Source organism: Cervus canadensis, chromosome 3, assembly GCF_019320065.1.
Source record: "Cervus canadensis isolate Bull #8, Minnesota chromosome 3, ASM1932006v1, whole genome shotgun sequence".
Taxonomy (NCBI): Eukaryota; Metazoa; Chordata; class Mammalia; order Artiodactyla; family Cervidae; genus Cervus; species Cervus canadensis.
In genome coordinates this window covers 64411951-64428571 of record NC_057388.1, presented here as the reverse complement: position 1 = coordinate 64428571, position 16621 = coordinate 64411951, and the positions used below count along the sequence as shown (strand labels likewise).

Here is a 16621-nt window from a genome sequence, read left to right as displayed (position 1 = left end):
AGGGGCCAACAACAAAGCAATTCATTGAACTGTGATTTGAGGTGGTGGCAAGCGACACAAAGAACAAGAAAGCAGAGTAAGGCACAGAGACGGACAGGGGGCTATTTCAGCGGGTAGTCAGTGAAGGCCTGCTGGGCAGGTGACATCTAATGGACACCTGCAGGGCGGGGCCGGGTAAGGACTGTGTGAAGTTCTGGAGGGAGGGAGTGTGTTCTAGCAGAGGGGTCAATGCGGACAAGAGCTGGGAGCAGGATGACCTCATGGAGCAGGAGCCTCACTGGTAAGGGGCGAGGCTGAGAGGTGGGGAGTACTCCATCATAGAGGCCTTGGAGCCACAGTGAGGAGTTTCATTTTTACTCCATATGTGACAGGAAGCCACTGGCAGCAGAGAGAGGCAATCCAACTTAGGTTCTACTAACGAAGAAATACAAGCAAAGAATTCTTGGCATGTAGAACAAACAGGGATCAATCCACGTGGCAGCCCTGTTATTAGTGGCAAAAACACAAACACATGCAAACAAATCTAGAAACTAGCTGAATGTCCACCAATCAGTAGTGGAAGAGTTGAACTGTTACACATCTCTATCTTAGAATTTTATGGAGGTATTAAAAGAATAAGTTGGAGCTATCTCTAACTTTGACCCAGAAATATGTTAAATGGAAAATCAAAAAGAGACATGGGAAATTTATATAATTTATTTCATGTTGTCACTTTAAAAAAATTTTATTATTTTATTTGGCTGCACTGGGTCTTCGTTGCAGCATGTGGGATCTAGTTCCCTGACTAGGGATCAAACCTGGGGCCTCTGCATTGGGAGCATGGAGTCTCAGGACCACCAGGGAAGTCCCCAAGCTTCTGTGATTTATAAAAACAAATGTTACTGACAACCAAACCCTTGCATACATGTCTGCACCTCAGTACAAATGTGATGGACACCCTCTATGACATTAACATTAGTTACTTTGGAGTAGGAGGACTGGTGGGGAGTTGGGGAGAGAAAAGAGAAGCTATTGATCTTAAATACATTTGTACACAAATTTAAACTTCATGAGTCAATGTTCACAGCAAAGTATGTTGACACTATGATTTTGGAAATGGACCTTAAAGATTTCAGCAGTTCCTTCTGGAGTGTGGGGAAACTTCATAAAATAGGTATCATTAAAAGTCAACCTTGAAGAGGACAACTGTCACAGCCAGGAAAGAGTGGAGAAAAGAGCAGAATGCAGCAAGCTGAGAATGAAGCATGGAAGGTTCCTGTACCTGATGCTGATGACTGATACTTCTGACCCATCTTCTGATGACCGCTTGTTCTCAGAGTGGAGGCAGGGAGAATAGTGAGTTCTTAGGATAATCCAAAACAGGGAGTTAAAAGTTTCACATAAGGACAGTAACAGGGTAACTGTTCAAAAAGGTCATGAGGATGCGGATGGCACAGATCTGGTGCCTGGTTATTTGGAAATGGGAGTGAGGGAAACCGATGGGTGGAAAATAATCAACTCTAAGCTTCCTAGGGGTGTGTGTATCTGTGTGTTAGGTGCTCAGTCGTGTCTGATTCTTTGCGACCCCATGGACTGTAGCTCGCCAGGCTCCCCTGTTCACAGAATACTCCAGCACTGGAGTGGGTTGCCTTCCCTTCTCCGGGGGATCAAACCCAGGCCTTGCGCATTGCGAGCAGATTCTTTACCATCTGAGCTGCCAGGGGAGCCCAATGAATGAGTAGGTATCATGAAACAACACCACCAACCCCTGAAAGAGAAGCCATTTAGGAGGGCGTTGTGAAACGATACGTCCAGCACTGGATGAGTCGAACCTGCACTGAACACTCATGTACCAACGGGCAGGCAGAAATGAGAACTGGAGGAGACCTAGGATTAGGGGCTCAGAAGTCCTTTCCACAGAGGTGAGCGCTAAACTGTAGGAATGGAGGGAATACCAATGGAAAAGCAAAGTACAAGGGTCGAAACTTAGGGAGAAATCTCTGTCTGTGTGGCAAAGAGGCAGGAGAAGAACCAGGACAGAACAAGTTAATGGGCACAAGGAGGAAAGGGTTTCAGAAACAGAAAGTGGACAAGGGCATCGGACTCAGTAGGCCAAACGGGAAAGTCTCAGGGAAGATGCCGTATTATCCATGAAAAGAAAACAGAAATGGACAGGGAACGCTTAGGATAGACCAGACCTTAGGATACATGAAGTGTGACTAAAGGAAGCCAGACATTAAGGGCTTTGAGGCCACAGAGATGAGAGACAGATGTGGAGTAAAGGCTGCGGTGCCCGCTTTGCACGAGGGAGAGTAAGAATGAACAGAACACGGATGAAAAATCCAGATGAATGCGGGGATGGAAAAGAGAAGTCGAGACAGGATGCAGAAATGGTCTTCATCTTCTCAGCACAGGAACTTCGTCTGCTAAGCAGGGGACGGGGAATCCCTTTAGGAACGCTGGTACCATGGGAAACACTCGAAACAGACTGTAGTTAAGTTTAGTTGATCAGTCACTCCATCATCTGACTCTTTGCAACCCCACGTACTGCAGCATGCCAGGCTTCCCTGTCCTTCACTATCTCCCATAATTTGCTCAAATTCATGTCCACTGGGACAATAATGCCACATTTACCAAGATGATGGTTAAGTTTAACAAGGTTTTAACTTGGGCTGAAAGCATTACAGGACTGTCTTGAGGGTCCAGCTGAGGTTAGAAAGGTTGTGTCTGTGGTGGGACACATCGTGCTGCAAGGCACGTTAGGGATTCTCAGCAGCGAGCCTGGGTAGCAAGGCTGAGGCTGGAGATAATGAGTGGGCAAGGTTCCCGGAAAAAGGGAATTCAACTAAACTGATAAATTCGAAGCTGATATCCAGCAACCAGCCCAAATATGAAGGTAAATAAGAAAGGAAGGGCTGAGATTCTAGAGGTCTCCAGGTAAACGTGGTACCAGGAAGAGGGCTCAAAGAAGCGGGGGCACTAGAGACCCTGATCCCCAGGGAAATATCACAGTTGGAGATACTGAAAATATCTTGCTTAGGAAAAAGCCCAGGAAATGAATTTCTACAAACGGGGGAAAAAGAGGAAATCTAAGACTATTTCTAGGTGGTTTCAATTATCATTCAATCTCTTTCAATCTGTAAGTCTGAAGATTTTGAAAAAAATCTAATGCTGCTTTGAAATGGACTTAAAAGATGCACAAAAGGAACTGTTGCGAATACTGACAGGTAGACAGAAGAAAGACTAAAAAATGCCCTGGTATGATTAGAGTTGTATAAGCAGTCTGTTTTAAAATACTGATTGCCTTAACTGTAGATGACAAGTAAGTTACACAGGAGGCCTGGTACCTAAGAAGACAATCATATCACCCAGTTCTGCCAAGACTCACTTCTCCTGCCATGTGTTTTATGCCAGTAGCACAAACTAATTCTGTTGGAGCAAGCCAAAATGTCACATAAGGGCTCTTTCCAGCTTCCCAATGCCTCCTGAGAGTACACGCTTCTTGCAAAAACACAGTGAGCAAGGCATATCAGGTTAGAGATATTACAAGGGAAATTTGGCAGGCAGCCATCATGGCTTTGTTTCAGCTGATGTTCATAAAAACCTAGGCTAAGAAAATGGTAGCACAGTGTCTGGCGTTTGAGATCTGACAGCATGCAACATGTTTACAGCATGCATTAGGCCACAAACTTTAGTCTGGGGCCGGGGCACGCAGCAGAACCTCAGATCTGGTGGACAAAGGAGGGAAATGGGAAAACATGTCTTGTACTGTAATAAATATGATTGCTCTCAGAAGACCACAAACAGGTGGTTTCTCTCTCTCACACACACACACACACACACACACAACCACTGCTTTCAGAAAGATTAAAAAAAGTCAAATGTTTCAGGCTTGTTTGTATAGAATAAATAGAAGGGCAGTACACACTTGGCCAATTACAACATTTTTTATGAGGTTATGACTGACTATAATCTGGCAGAAACGAGTCCAACTGCAACAGCAAGAGTGAGGGTTTGGGGGAATTAGGTGAGGTTTTGGAGTGGGAATGAAAGTGAGAAGAGGAAGAAAGCTTTCATTAAGCAGTTCAGAATCTGGTAGGAGAATTTCTTTAAAAAAAAAAAAAAAAAAAGCATCCAGACTAATTTTGTTTTCATTCAAAACAACCTCTTATTTAGTATATTTTTCCTTTACGGTCTTGAACACATTTATAATGACTGCTTTTATGCCTTTGTTTCCTAAATCCAACATCTGAGCCATCTCAGGGTGTCTCTTGACTGCTTTTTTGTTTTTTTTTTCCTTGTCTAAGGGTAAGATTTTCCTATGTTTTTCATGTCTAGTAATTTTTTATTGTGTATTAGACATTTTGTATCTGCTTAATTTCTATGATGACTATTGATTTTTATTCTAGCAGGTAGCTCAGTTTCAGGCTGATCATGCTGAACTTGTATAGGCCTACACGTATGCTTTAACAGGGCCATGGAAAGGCCAAAGTGTTCTTTTAACTTTTCAGGACTCACCTCCAAACTGTCTCCTCTGAAGAGCTTATGAAGTCTTGATTTTAGGAGCAGTTAGGGTGTCTCTAGGGCTGGTCATACTCTAGGACAAAGTCCTTATTTCTAATGTGAGTCTTTCTGATGCCTCAGTTAAAAGACCAGGGGGTTAACAGGTTGCTGTTTCCATGCTGCCTGGGGTAGAATGCAATGCCCGCAGGACTGCCTGACCTCTGGTGTGGATGTTCCATTCTCACTCCTGGAGCTGCTGTCCTTTGGTAAGACACAGTCTTACCCTGAACATATCCACCCTTGGCTGTGGACTCACAAAGGACCCTCATCCAGACTTTTGTGGCCCCTTTCTGCACTGATACCTCATCTCCAGGCCCCTGCACTACAGGCTGCAGCCGCTCAAGTTGCCCCAACTCTGTTCTCACTCTTTGGGTTCTAGGTCACTCAACTGCAATAAGGAAGCTGTCCTGCAGTGAGCCAGATGACCATGGGGATCACCTCTAAGTTTCTTTTCTCTCAGCAACCAACTTTGTACTGCCTAACGTCCTGCCTATTGTCCTCGATGTTGTCCTATCGAGCCTGAAAACCATCATCTTGTCCATCAGTCCAGTTGTTCACGGTGGAAGAACTAGAGATGGCCAACGTTTAGTATACTTTACGCTGTACTCCATATGGATGCTGAATAAAAGTCATCCTCCACTCCATTTTTATCACATAGCCTTCTCAATGCATGTGGGAAGTAGAGCTTCCTGGTGTCTCATAGAAGTGTCCCTAGAATCAATGATTTATTCACTCTATCGTTCCTTATACAAATTCATATTCATTCACTTAATAAACATATTACTGAGAGTCTACTATGTTCTGGGAGCTGGGGACACAGCTGCGGGAGACGGAAAGTATCCCTGCCCTCGTGGAGCGTATTTCCTGGCGGGGACTGTGCTGGCCCTGCTCCAAAACAACACTTCCTCTGCAGTTGTTCCTCTAATTACTGATGATAGGAAAAAGGGAGACTCAGCATGGGCAGAATATAAAGAGTAATACAAAGACCTATTACTTACACAACACTTCCTATGTCCCAGGCCCTGCTATATGTGCTTTGTCCATCCTGATTTCACACTCACAGTTAGCACGGTATTATTCGAGTTAAGGACGCAGAGGCTGAGACTTGCCAACCTGTTCACACAGCTCAAGCAAGGCAGACAGCATTTAAACCTAATCTGTCTCATTCTTGCTCACATATTGTTCACCACTACATTGCTCTATTTCTAAGACAGAGAGGAGAATGACATTGGAGATGGGGGTGGGGAGAAACAGGGATTGTTTTCAAACAAAAAAAATCTCCATTTTTAATAGAAGCCACCTAGATGTCTGGGAAGACTGACAGAAGCAAATAGATCACTACTCAAATGGGCACAAACTAGAAGTTGATGGACCTGGCACAGAGGTGCAGGATTTTGTCCTCCTTTTCCCCAGCTGAACAGGAGCGAAGTGGCAATGTCCTTCATTTTGAATCAGAAAAAGAACAGCAGGCTGTTCTGAACCAAAGGCTTCCTGGTTCCTTGGGGAAGCTGCTGATGTAGGTGGAAGTGACAGAACTCTAGGAATCCCCACACAGCAGAACTAGTCCCATCAGATGCTTCAAGAAAAAGTGCTCTGGGATCAGGTACATATAAAAATTACACCATCCCTCCTGGAGACTTAAAATGAGGCTCAACGTAGAAGAGGATCTGATTAAAACCTGTGGTAAAGAAATCTATGTTGTTTAACTAAGGATTTCCCCAGATGAATTGACAGAACCCTTTTGTGAATAAATGAGCTTTGTCTGTGCGGGAGGGGTAGGGGTAAGGGGGAGGGGGGAGGGGGAGGGAGGAGCTGGCTAACACCCATTGGAATTACTGCTCTAGGAACCCTATTTTAGAATTTGCTGTTTAATAGCAAACACTAAGCTAAACAAAAATTAATTTTTAGAGGAGGTCAAACCTAACTACTACTGTGCCAAATGGCGCAGGGAGTCTTAACAAAGAGAATTCTAGTAGAGCTGTAGTTTAGGAACGAGAGAATATTACATTTTTATTAGGTAGTAAATGACAAGCACCAAGGACAAGAAGGTACCCATTTGTGCCTAGGCATAGCATTCCTTTATAGTTTACACCAAAATGATACACACATTTTAGCAATTAAGTTTATTTGGAGACTTCAATTATTTTAATCAAACTTTTTGGGGAGAAAATAGTGTAATTAGCAGCCATAGCCTTGTTTGTTATTACATCTTTAAGTCATCCCAGTTACCCATTTCTGGGAAGCCACAAGTTGTTAATAAGCTATCTCGTCACCATGACCTGAAGGGAACACCCAGATGCGGTCCAGGGCTTCTCATCAACCTTTGTAAGGAGATACCTGACTTCACCCTGAGGCGCACATCACCTGCCTACTGGTGAGAGGAGGTAGGGGACAGTTCCCTGTGCCCTCACGGAGCTCTGCCCTTTCTGTTCTCCCAATCTAAGATGCGAAGGCATCCTTTCCCACTCCAGCTGCAGCCTGCTAGGGCAGCATGTGCCCTGCACACTGGAGACAGTTTCTTGGTAACAATACATCCCTTAGGAGTCCCTAGTTAACTCTCTCTCAGCATTTTTTTGGTTTCTTCTGTCTCCTACTGTTTTAATTTGATTAGGCTGCTACCCACCTATTGTCTATAGCACAGAAATTACTCTTATCTTTATGTCTTGCTGCATTCCCTCTGCTCAGCTGTCCTACCTAATCTTTTTTTCCTTGTCAGTTTTCCAAATTCTCCTCTTAGTTTTCTAAGCTATTACCTTCCTCTCTGATATTTCAACATGGACATTTGTAGAACCATTAATAACACAGGTTCTGGAGCCTAACTGCAGGTCTGAACCCAATACTCCATTTCCTAGCATCCGGGGACACAAGTTACTTAACATCCGAGTCTCAAATGGTGAACCTGTAAAATGAAGATCATACAGTACCTTCATGTGGTCACTGTGAAGATTAAATGAAACAAGCAGTGTGAAAAACACTTAGCATAGAGCTCAAGGAATAAAAAGGCATAAAAAGTTATGTTTGCACTTTCTAGTATTATTTCTTCTATACTGTCTCATATCCAAAATCTAGCTTTTCTTCTTGCCCTTTTTTTCCCCAAGGGTATAAATCTTAAACAGACTAAGCAATTAGATTTCCTATAACATGAACTTGTCATTGTTCCTCATGTCACAAAATTAATAAAACTTCCTGTCTTTAAAACTCATATCCATCTTCCCCCCACCCCCCGACAGCACTACTCTGACAACCCTAATTCATTACATTTTCCTCTCTCATTAAACTATTTTTATTTTAAAATTTGCTCAGGTGTTATAATAGACCAGCTTTTAAAAGAATTAAAGTTTTGTTCAACACATTATGGTCAAATGAGTAAAGCAATTTAAAATAGGTATAAACAAAGGCTCTCCAATTTCTACTCAGTTCTCTTTTTTTAATCAAAAAAGCTAGCTCCATTTTAGGAACCCTAACTCTGCAATTTCATTCAATGTTATTGCCAAAGAAAGTTTCAACTCAATTTTGATGTGCCCCAAAGAACATTAGAGTTGCATAAATAGATAAATGAGCAGAAAAATATTCTTTTTCTGTCTTCACTGCATAGCAAAATTAAGATTTTACTTCCCCCTGAGTTAAAGCGGAAAAAACCTCATTTGTTCCATATTCAGCACTATTCAGTATATTGCCATCAAGCTGATGTGCTTTTATATTACCTAACCCTTATTATTCTCTTGAATCTCTCCTGACTTCATGTGAATTTCAGTATGTTTCCCTTTTGTATTGAAAGCCCTTAAGACTTCTCCCCAAGTTCAATATTTTAAAAATTGGAATATAGTTGATTTTTGATTTACAAAGTTGTGATAGTTTCAATTATACAGTAAGTGATTTGGTTATACATACATATGAGACATATATACACTTTTTTAGATTCTTTTCCGTTATAGCTTATTATAAGAAATAGTTTCCTGTGCTATACAGTAGGTCCTTGTTTATTTTATATATAACATATATTATTATATATATAATACTGTTAATCTTAAACTCCTAATTTATCCCTGTCCCCCTTCCCTCAATTTTCCCTTTGGTAATCTTGTTTGTTTTCTATGTCTGTGGGCCTTTTTCATAAATAAGTTGATTTGCACCATTTAAAAAAATTTTAATTGGAGGATAATTGCTTTTCAATATTGTGTGAAGGTTCACTGTACAAAGATTTTCACATATAAGCAATATCATATGATATTTGTCCTTGTCTGACTTATTTCACTTAATATGATAATCTCTAGGTTAATCTATATTGCTACAAATAGCATTATTTTTTATGGCTAATATTATGAGTAACAATTGAGGAACATTTAGGTGGCTTCCATGTCTTGGCTATTGTAAACAGCGGTGCTATGAACACTGGGGTGCATTTCTTTTTAAATTAGTTTTCCCTAAATATATGTCCAGGAGTGGGACTGCTGGATCATGTGGCACCTATATTTTTGGTTTTTAGGGAACCTCTATACAGTTCTCCACAGTGGGTACACCAATTTACATTACCACCAACAGTGTAGGAGGGTTCCCATTTCTCCACACCCTCTCCAACACTTACTATTTATAGACTTTTTGATGATGGCCATTCTGACTGGTGTAGGGTGATACCTCACTGTAGTTTTGATTTGCATCTTTCTAATAATTAGCAATACTGAGCATCTTTTCATGTGCCTGTAGACCATCTGTATGTCTTCTTTGGAGAGATGTTTATTCAGATCTTCTGCCCATTTTTTGATTGTGTTGTTTGGCTTTTTAATATTAAGCTGTATGAGCTGTTTGTATATTTTGGAAATTAATCCCTTGTCGGTCACATCATTGGCAAATATATTCTCCCATTCCATCCATTGTCTTTTCATTTTGTTTATGGTCTCCTTTGCTGTGCAAAGCTGTGCAAAAGCTTTTAAGTTTAATTAGGTCTCAGTTTTTATTTTTGTTTTTATTTCCATTACTCTAAGAGATGGATCTAAAAAAATATTACTGCAATTCATGTCACGGAGTGTTCTGCCTATGTTTTCCTCTAGGAATTTTAGAGTATCCAGTCCCCTTAAGGGTCCTTTCAGTATATTTTTGCCCCAAGGTCAGGCTTGGTTTCCTTCTTGCAACTCTCCTTTGCTCACCTACCAGGTTTTTATTTATCACCTACAAACCAATATCTAGAGTGTCTACCATGTATTCAGTCCTATGTTATGTATGTGGCACTGTCCACAAAGGAATCCCCAGTGAGAAGGGTCGTTACTAACCTGGGCTACCTTCCAAACACAATCTTCTCTTGACTTAAAGATCATGAGTAAATGTCTCAGTCCCTTACATAACGTCTGCTTCTCTGCCAGCAAGGACATGACATGGTGAATTCTCTGTTGTATCACATCTCTAAATACAACGATATGTCCAGTTCAACAGATCCTCTCCAGATCTTTCAGCTTATAGCAAATAAAGGAGATAGAGGAACCTGCCAAATGGCCTCATGGAGACAATCTAAAGGAAACCCTGAAGGTGGCACATCTCTTCAAAAAGTCACTGTACCAGATTAAAAGAAACTTGTGGGGGCAAAACATCCAAGTGCAATGTGATGTGCTGGATTGGACACTGGGTCAGATAAACTACAGTAATGGACTTGTTTAGATCATCTGGGGAAACCTGCATATGATCTGGCTATTAGACTAGATGCAAATGTACTGAAAAAGTAGAGATCAGTGACAAAACTGAGCAGACTGTAAAAGAGTGAGTACAGCTTTTGGTTAAAAATTGTATGTTTATTTATGCATTTATTTTTATTGAAGTATAGATGCTATTATGTAGTATTTTTAAAAAGCAAGCTGATACATTGACATGAATCAGCCATGGGTAAGAAGAAAAAAAAAAATAAAATAAAAAGCAAGCTGAAAAATGTGTTCTAAGGTGTAACCACTAGTGATTAGTTGAGTGGTGGGAAATGTGATATTTAAATAAATTTTTTTGTTTGCTTACATTTTCTAATTTTCTACAATGCCTCCATATGGCTATAATTACAAAAGGTTATTTAATAGTTGAGGTTTTAAAAAAGATTTATTTTGTATTGAGATATACTGCTTTTGAACTGTGGTGTTGGGAAAGGCTCTTGAGAGTTCCTTGGACTGCAAGGAGATCCAATCAGTCAGTCCTAAAGGAAATCAACCCTGAATATTCATTGGAAGGACTAATGATGAAGCTGAAGTGCCAATACTTTGGCCACCTGATGCGAAGAGCCAACTCATTAGAAAAGACCCTGATGCTGGGAAAGATTGAAGGTGGGAGGAGAAGGGGACAACAGAGGACGAGATGGTTGGATGGCATCACCGACTCAATGGACATGAGTTTGAGCAAGCTCCGGGAGATGGTGAAGGACAGGGAAACCTGGGGTGCTGCAGTCCATGGGGTCACAAAGAGTCGGACATGACTGAGCAACTGAACAACAGCAAAACTGGGGTCCAGCTGATTAACAATATCATGCCAGTTTCAGATGAACAGGAAAGTGACTCTACCACACTCCCCCAAACTCCCCTCTCACCCAGGCTGCTACATAACACTGAGCAGAGTTCCATGTGCTACACAGCAGGTACCTGCTGATAACCCATTTTAAATGGAGCAGTGTGTATATGCCCAGCCCAAACCTATCATTCTCTATGCCCCCACCCCCCAAACTGCAAGTTCAATTTCTAAGTCTGTGAGTCTCATTTGTATCATTTCTTTTTTAGATTCCACATATAAGGGATGTCATACAATATTTCTCCTCTGTCTGACTTACTTCACTCAGTATGACACTCTTTAGGTCCATCCATGTTGCTGCAAATGATATTATTTCATTCTATTTAATGGACGAGTAATATTCCATTGCATATATGTATAAAGGGGTTTTCTTTTTTTTTTTTAATGACTCATTTTCTCCCAGAAGACTCATCTCAGAAAGTTCACACCCACTGATTACATCCTGGCTCTCTTGGATTTAAGCACATTCTACTGCACAGTTAATGCTTAACTATCATACTCAATTCAAATTCTCTGGTGGATTTTTTGTCTGAGGCCCTTGTTTCTGCTCTTCACCTTCACTGAAATCACACCCAGCAGATTATTTATTCCTTTAGTGAGTATAACACCTGTGTGATCAGCAGATCCGTGTTGCCAACCTGGCTGATGATACAAACAGGAAGAATGAATGTGAAAATCTCATAGACTCTCATTAGAATAAGGCTTAGTAGCACACACCTTTGTACATACAGAGATAACATATTGTACCCAAAACACAATAGCCATGCTATTAAAAAATACTGTTCAATACCATAATTAACTTATTAACTTATAAGACTATTTATCCTGTTCCTCAATATTACTAGGTTATTTTACATACATTCCAGTCACATAATTCTAATGTACACTTTAGAATTTAGAAACTAAAATCTTTTCAAAACACATGCTAACCTCAGGAAACACAGGTTTGTGAGAAATCCAGAAAAGCACATACATCTTTATATATTTGTATCTAATGTGACTTTGAAGGTGTTCCACTTAAAACATCCCAAAAGTTATGGGTACTGAAAAACTGCAGCTATTTTATCTCAGTTTCAGAACAGACTGATAAGTAGGAAACCCCAAGAGGACATGCAAATAGATGTTTACATTAATGAATTCTTTAGAAAGCATGCTTCATCAGAGAACTTTAAAGTGAGCACGGCGACTCCAATTCAAAGCCCTCTCCACACAACGTTTAAATAATTAATTTACTAAAGAGGCATTAAAATGAAGCAGTACAGATAATTCATTCCCAGCTTTCTACCTCAGATCCTGAACCAAGGATTTGGCACCAAGAAACCAGAAACACTCTGCCTTATATAAAAAAGGGACAGTCAATAGAGATTGAAGCACTGAATTATGGGCAGAGATTTTTTCATTCTCCTTAAAAATTCACTTCAATGCTAGGTTTACTTTGCCTTTTTCTCTTGGGAGGTTGGGCGGGGGGGTGTTGTCTTAACATAAGTTGATTTCAGGTTCTCTTCAAAAATTCCTGTCTCCTTAATTATTTGAGTTAGCTGAAACACCAAGTCCTCTTTTAGACCCGATATATCAAGTTCTAATAGTTCTCCGAGGTCGTGCTCACATGTTCAGTTTCAGTAAAAACTCATGTGACTGGACACAGAGGAGTCAGTTGAAAACGTTTTTCCTAAAAGGAGTTGCTGCTATGTAACTTTGATATTAAGTTATTTCAATTTGTTATATCCCGATATATTCTGATATTCCAACAATGTTCTGAATTCATACAGCACCTCTTTACCCCAGGTTTTAAAGTTTCACTCACATAAATCCATTAATCTCCCAAACTGCCCTATGAAGTCGAAAGAGCGTACTCTAACTCTGCATACAAAATACTTCCAGAATGAGCTTATAAATCACTCATGTTTTCCACCACATGAACAGAGAACTACAACCTGCCTCTCCCCAACAGAGAAACAAGAAAATTCCATATAAAGGTTGATTTTAAATAATCTCCTGTAAATATTTGAAGACTGAAAACATTTTTCCTACCCTGTTAAAAAGATACCTTTGAAAAATAAACGTGGCAGATATGAGGTTGCTATAAATTCTGAAAATGGCTTACCTATTAATGTAACTGAGGGCAACATAGGTTGGCTGCTGTAATTCTTGTTTTTCTAAAACACGTGGATCTGTATCTGAAATAAAAACACAATTATGATTTTTCAGCTTTCGCATCAGAATATATGAGGCTACCTAACCTAACGTAACAGAGGCTAAATGGAGAAAAAGATTAATTTAGTAGACTACATTTTAAAGAAACCTCAGTCAGCAAAACATAATCATTTGTTCATTCATTTATAAATAACAAGATATTGCATTACTTTTCAAGAGAATTCCAAACATCAACAGTGATAAAATGTCCATCTGTCACACAAACTCCTGCACAATCCCCCTCATAAATATTGGTTTTCACTGCTTACAGTTACAATGTTGGCATGGTTTTTGGCGGTTAATCGGCCTAAGAAAGAAAGTCTCTGTTAATTATGCTCACTTCAATGCTGGAACAAATTAGTTGCCGTTGGAGAGCTCCATCAATTTGAAAATCTACTGAGTATTGTTCATATTCCCTGAACACTTTTCCAGGTTTGGGTTCACATTCTAGAGGACAACGCTTCTCCTTCTTAATTGTATAATGAGTTTATTATAACTTTTCTAGACTCTTGATCAGAAATTCTCATGCTGGTTCAGAATCCACAAACATCACATTCATCAGAGGGTTTTTTTCCTCCTTGAAGAGACAGAATTCAAAACCATAGCAACCTTCTCTAATGGTGTTTCTCCAACACAACATAAAAATGCACTTTTACAACTATAAATATATTCTCAGGTTTCTCATGTAAAGAACTGATTGAGCTAAATATACACAAAAACAGTGTTTCTATAGTAAAACTATAAAGAAACTGAACACATTTTTGTTTTTTTAGAAAAACGTTCAGACATTTCACACAGATTTCTTTTCATTACAACCTCGCTTAAAACCATCTCATTATTAGAACTCTTCCAGCTGCATTCAGCAATAACACCTTCTTTGATGTAATGACAGATGCCGTTTCCAGCACCTTTGTACAGAAAGTGTTTACTGCACGTGGTGGCTGTAAGATACACATGCTGACTTCAAAGTGTGGTAACAGGTGATGGGGGTAGAGGATGCAGACACAGTGGCACAGAGCAAGGGTGGCAAAAATGACAGCATCAAAATCAATTTACAAACGCTTCCCACTCCCAGACTAAAACCAGACAGTAGTGGCAATTTTATTCTTGGTGTTAAAGTTAAGAATCTCATGTTCACTTTATTGTTTTTCCTATGCCAAGAAATTTCAGAGACACACTATTCAGAAATCCTGCTTCCTGGGTCTCTGCCATGGCAAGTCCATGAAAGCCAAATTCTGAAACAAGAGACAAAGGTTCTCTGAATGGCTCCATCAAGTCGGGTCTTGAGGTTTTTGGCAGCGCAAGTGAGAACAGATCAGTAATTCAGCATTTCCTCTGCCTCCTACAATGATTACATACGCAACTGAGGCTGTCTGCACATCACTGGACCTACAGAAATACTGTCTTATGAGCTTATTCCACCATCTTTTAAAACCCTAGGCTAAATGTATGCTCACATAGCCTCAAATTATGAGTGGTGAAAAAAAAGGACATCCAGAAGCTTCCAAATACCTCTCCATAACAACAACAACAACACCACCACCACTATCTGCAAGCACCTCAGGCAGGATTCTCCTGTTTTTCTGGAATGCAGACTCCATAACCAACAAGGAAGTAGAACCTCTGGACAGATGTCCACCAGGCCTGAGCCATCTTTCTCAGATTAATGTGTCCCTAGGTGTAGGACATCCATGAAATCTTCACATTCTTAAAACGAAATTAGGTACTTGGTACCCACAGTCAGTAGAAGTCTGCATGCATGCCACTGGAGGAAAAGCATCAGGGGCCAGTCGAGAATAAACATCAGCTCCTTCACCCGCTTCCTGGCTGACTGGTGCGTGGTGATCATGACTCACCATTTTACGGATTTAATTACACCAGGGAGCCTTCCACATTCAGTAAAAGTATAATAGCTGCCTTCATTATTTCTCCCTCCCTGACAGAAAAGGAACTGCCTAATGCTGAAAACTCTCCACAGGAGCGTTAGAGTGACAAGGGTATAGGGTGTTCACAGCAGGATGACGATGTCCTTCTCCCGAAGGCAGGACGTCATTTAGTAGAATGACCTGGAGAAGAGTAACTCTAGCCACTGGAGATGATGACTGACTGTACCAAGAACATCCTCAAACCATGTGCCACACTGATAAGATTTTTTTTTTTGCATAAGTTGCTACAACAAGAAATGTGATATGAACTACAGTGGCTACAGTACACAGTTCTCCCAGATATTTCTCTGGCTTTTGGTACCAATGAAAATGTGAACCTTGAACACTGCCTGTCACTGCCCAGAGGTAAAGTCCACCTCAGTAAATGGCCTGTGGGCTAGGAATACTTGAATTTTTCATGGCTACACAAGAAACCACTAAGAGATGACTTTTTTTTTCTCACATCATCCCAGCAGAGTCACAGATTTCAAGCAGACTGAAGGCTAAGAGAATTCAAATATGAAAATGTATTTTAAAATACCCAAGTGATAAAAACCTAACGACTTACTTCCAAGTCTCTAAAACACAGATTCCTCTAAAGCGGATGGCAATGTGCCTCCTGTACCATTCCTCTTTCGGGGTAACAGCTTGAACACACTGCTCCACAAAGTGGAGCTTGCTGTAGCTCATGCGACCTACTGTCCTGTGGCTTTACAGATGCAATTACATGCCAAAAGGCCGGATGTCACAGCACCACCTCCCATGACTTCTCAAGCAGTGGAGAGAAAATCCAGGCAGACAGCTGGAATAAGGAAAGGACAACCTTCAGACCCTTCTGGATAAACCTAGAGTCCCACATGATGGAAGAAGGGCCAAGAGCACACCCTGGTCAACAGTGGAGGCATGTGTTCATCACGGCTGTCCCTGGTGTTGGGAACCATGGTGACCGACTACCTGGATCTGGGGCTCCTGTTGAGTCTTTGGTAGCATTACCTTCAAACTTCCAGGAAAACTCAAGATTGTTTCATGAGTTAGCAGAGGCTAACTGATGAGGCCAAGGGCTTTGGCTGTGCTTCAGCTAGTCTGCATTGTTGGGATTTTATATGCCTCTGGAATTATCTCCAACGTAAGAAAGTAAAAACCCAGCCATACTGTCTCTCAGCAGATTAACGAAGCCTCTCTCGGCAATGAGCTACTTGTAGGCTGGGAGGCAGGAGTGAGGAGGAGACAGGATATCACACCCTCAAGAAGGCCTTCCTCAAATTCTATATCCTCGAAACACTGGGCTCTGTGCTCGGTGTGGAGGGCAACAGTGGGAGGCCTGAGACGATGTGGGTGGGAAGGAAGGCAACCCCTGAAGATAAGACCCTGGAGAGGCAAAGGCCCACCCAGCCAGATGAGGGATACTGAAGGTCTGGATGGAAATACCA

General features: G+C 40.9%; 1 protein-coding gene across 1 annotated transcript in view; it reads right to left on the bottom strand.

Annotated features, from left to right (window-relative positions):
• The window catches only part of JAZF1 (JAZF zinc finger 1), a 323480-nt gene that overhangs the window by 131172 nt on the left and 175687 nt on the right, over positions 1 to 16621 (bottom strand). The window contains exon 2 of the mRNA XM_043463327.1: positions 13178 to 13250. Coding sequence (XP_043319262.1) covers positions 13178 to 13250 — 73 coding nt within the window. The remainder of the gene's footprint in view (positions 1 to 13177; positions 13251 to 16621) is intronic.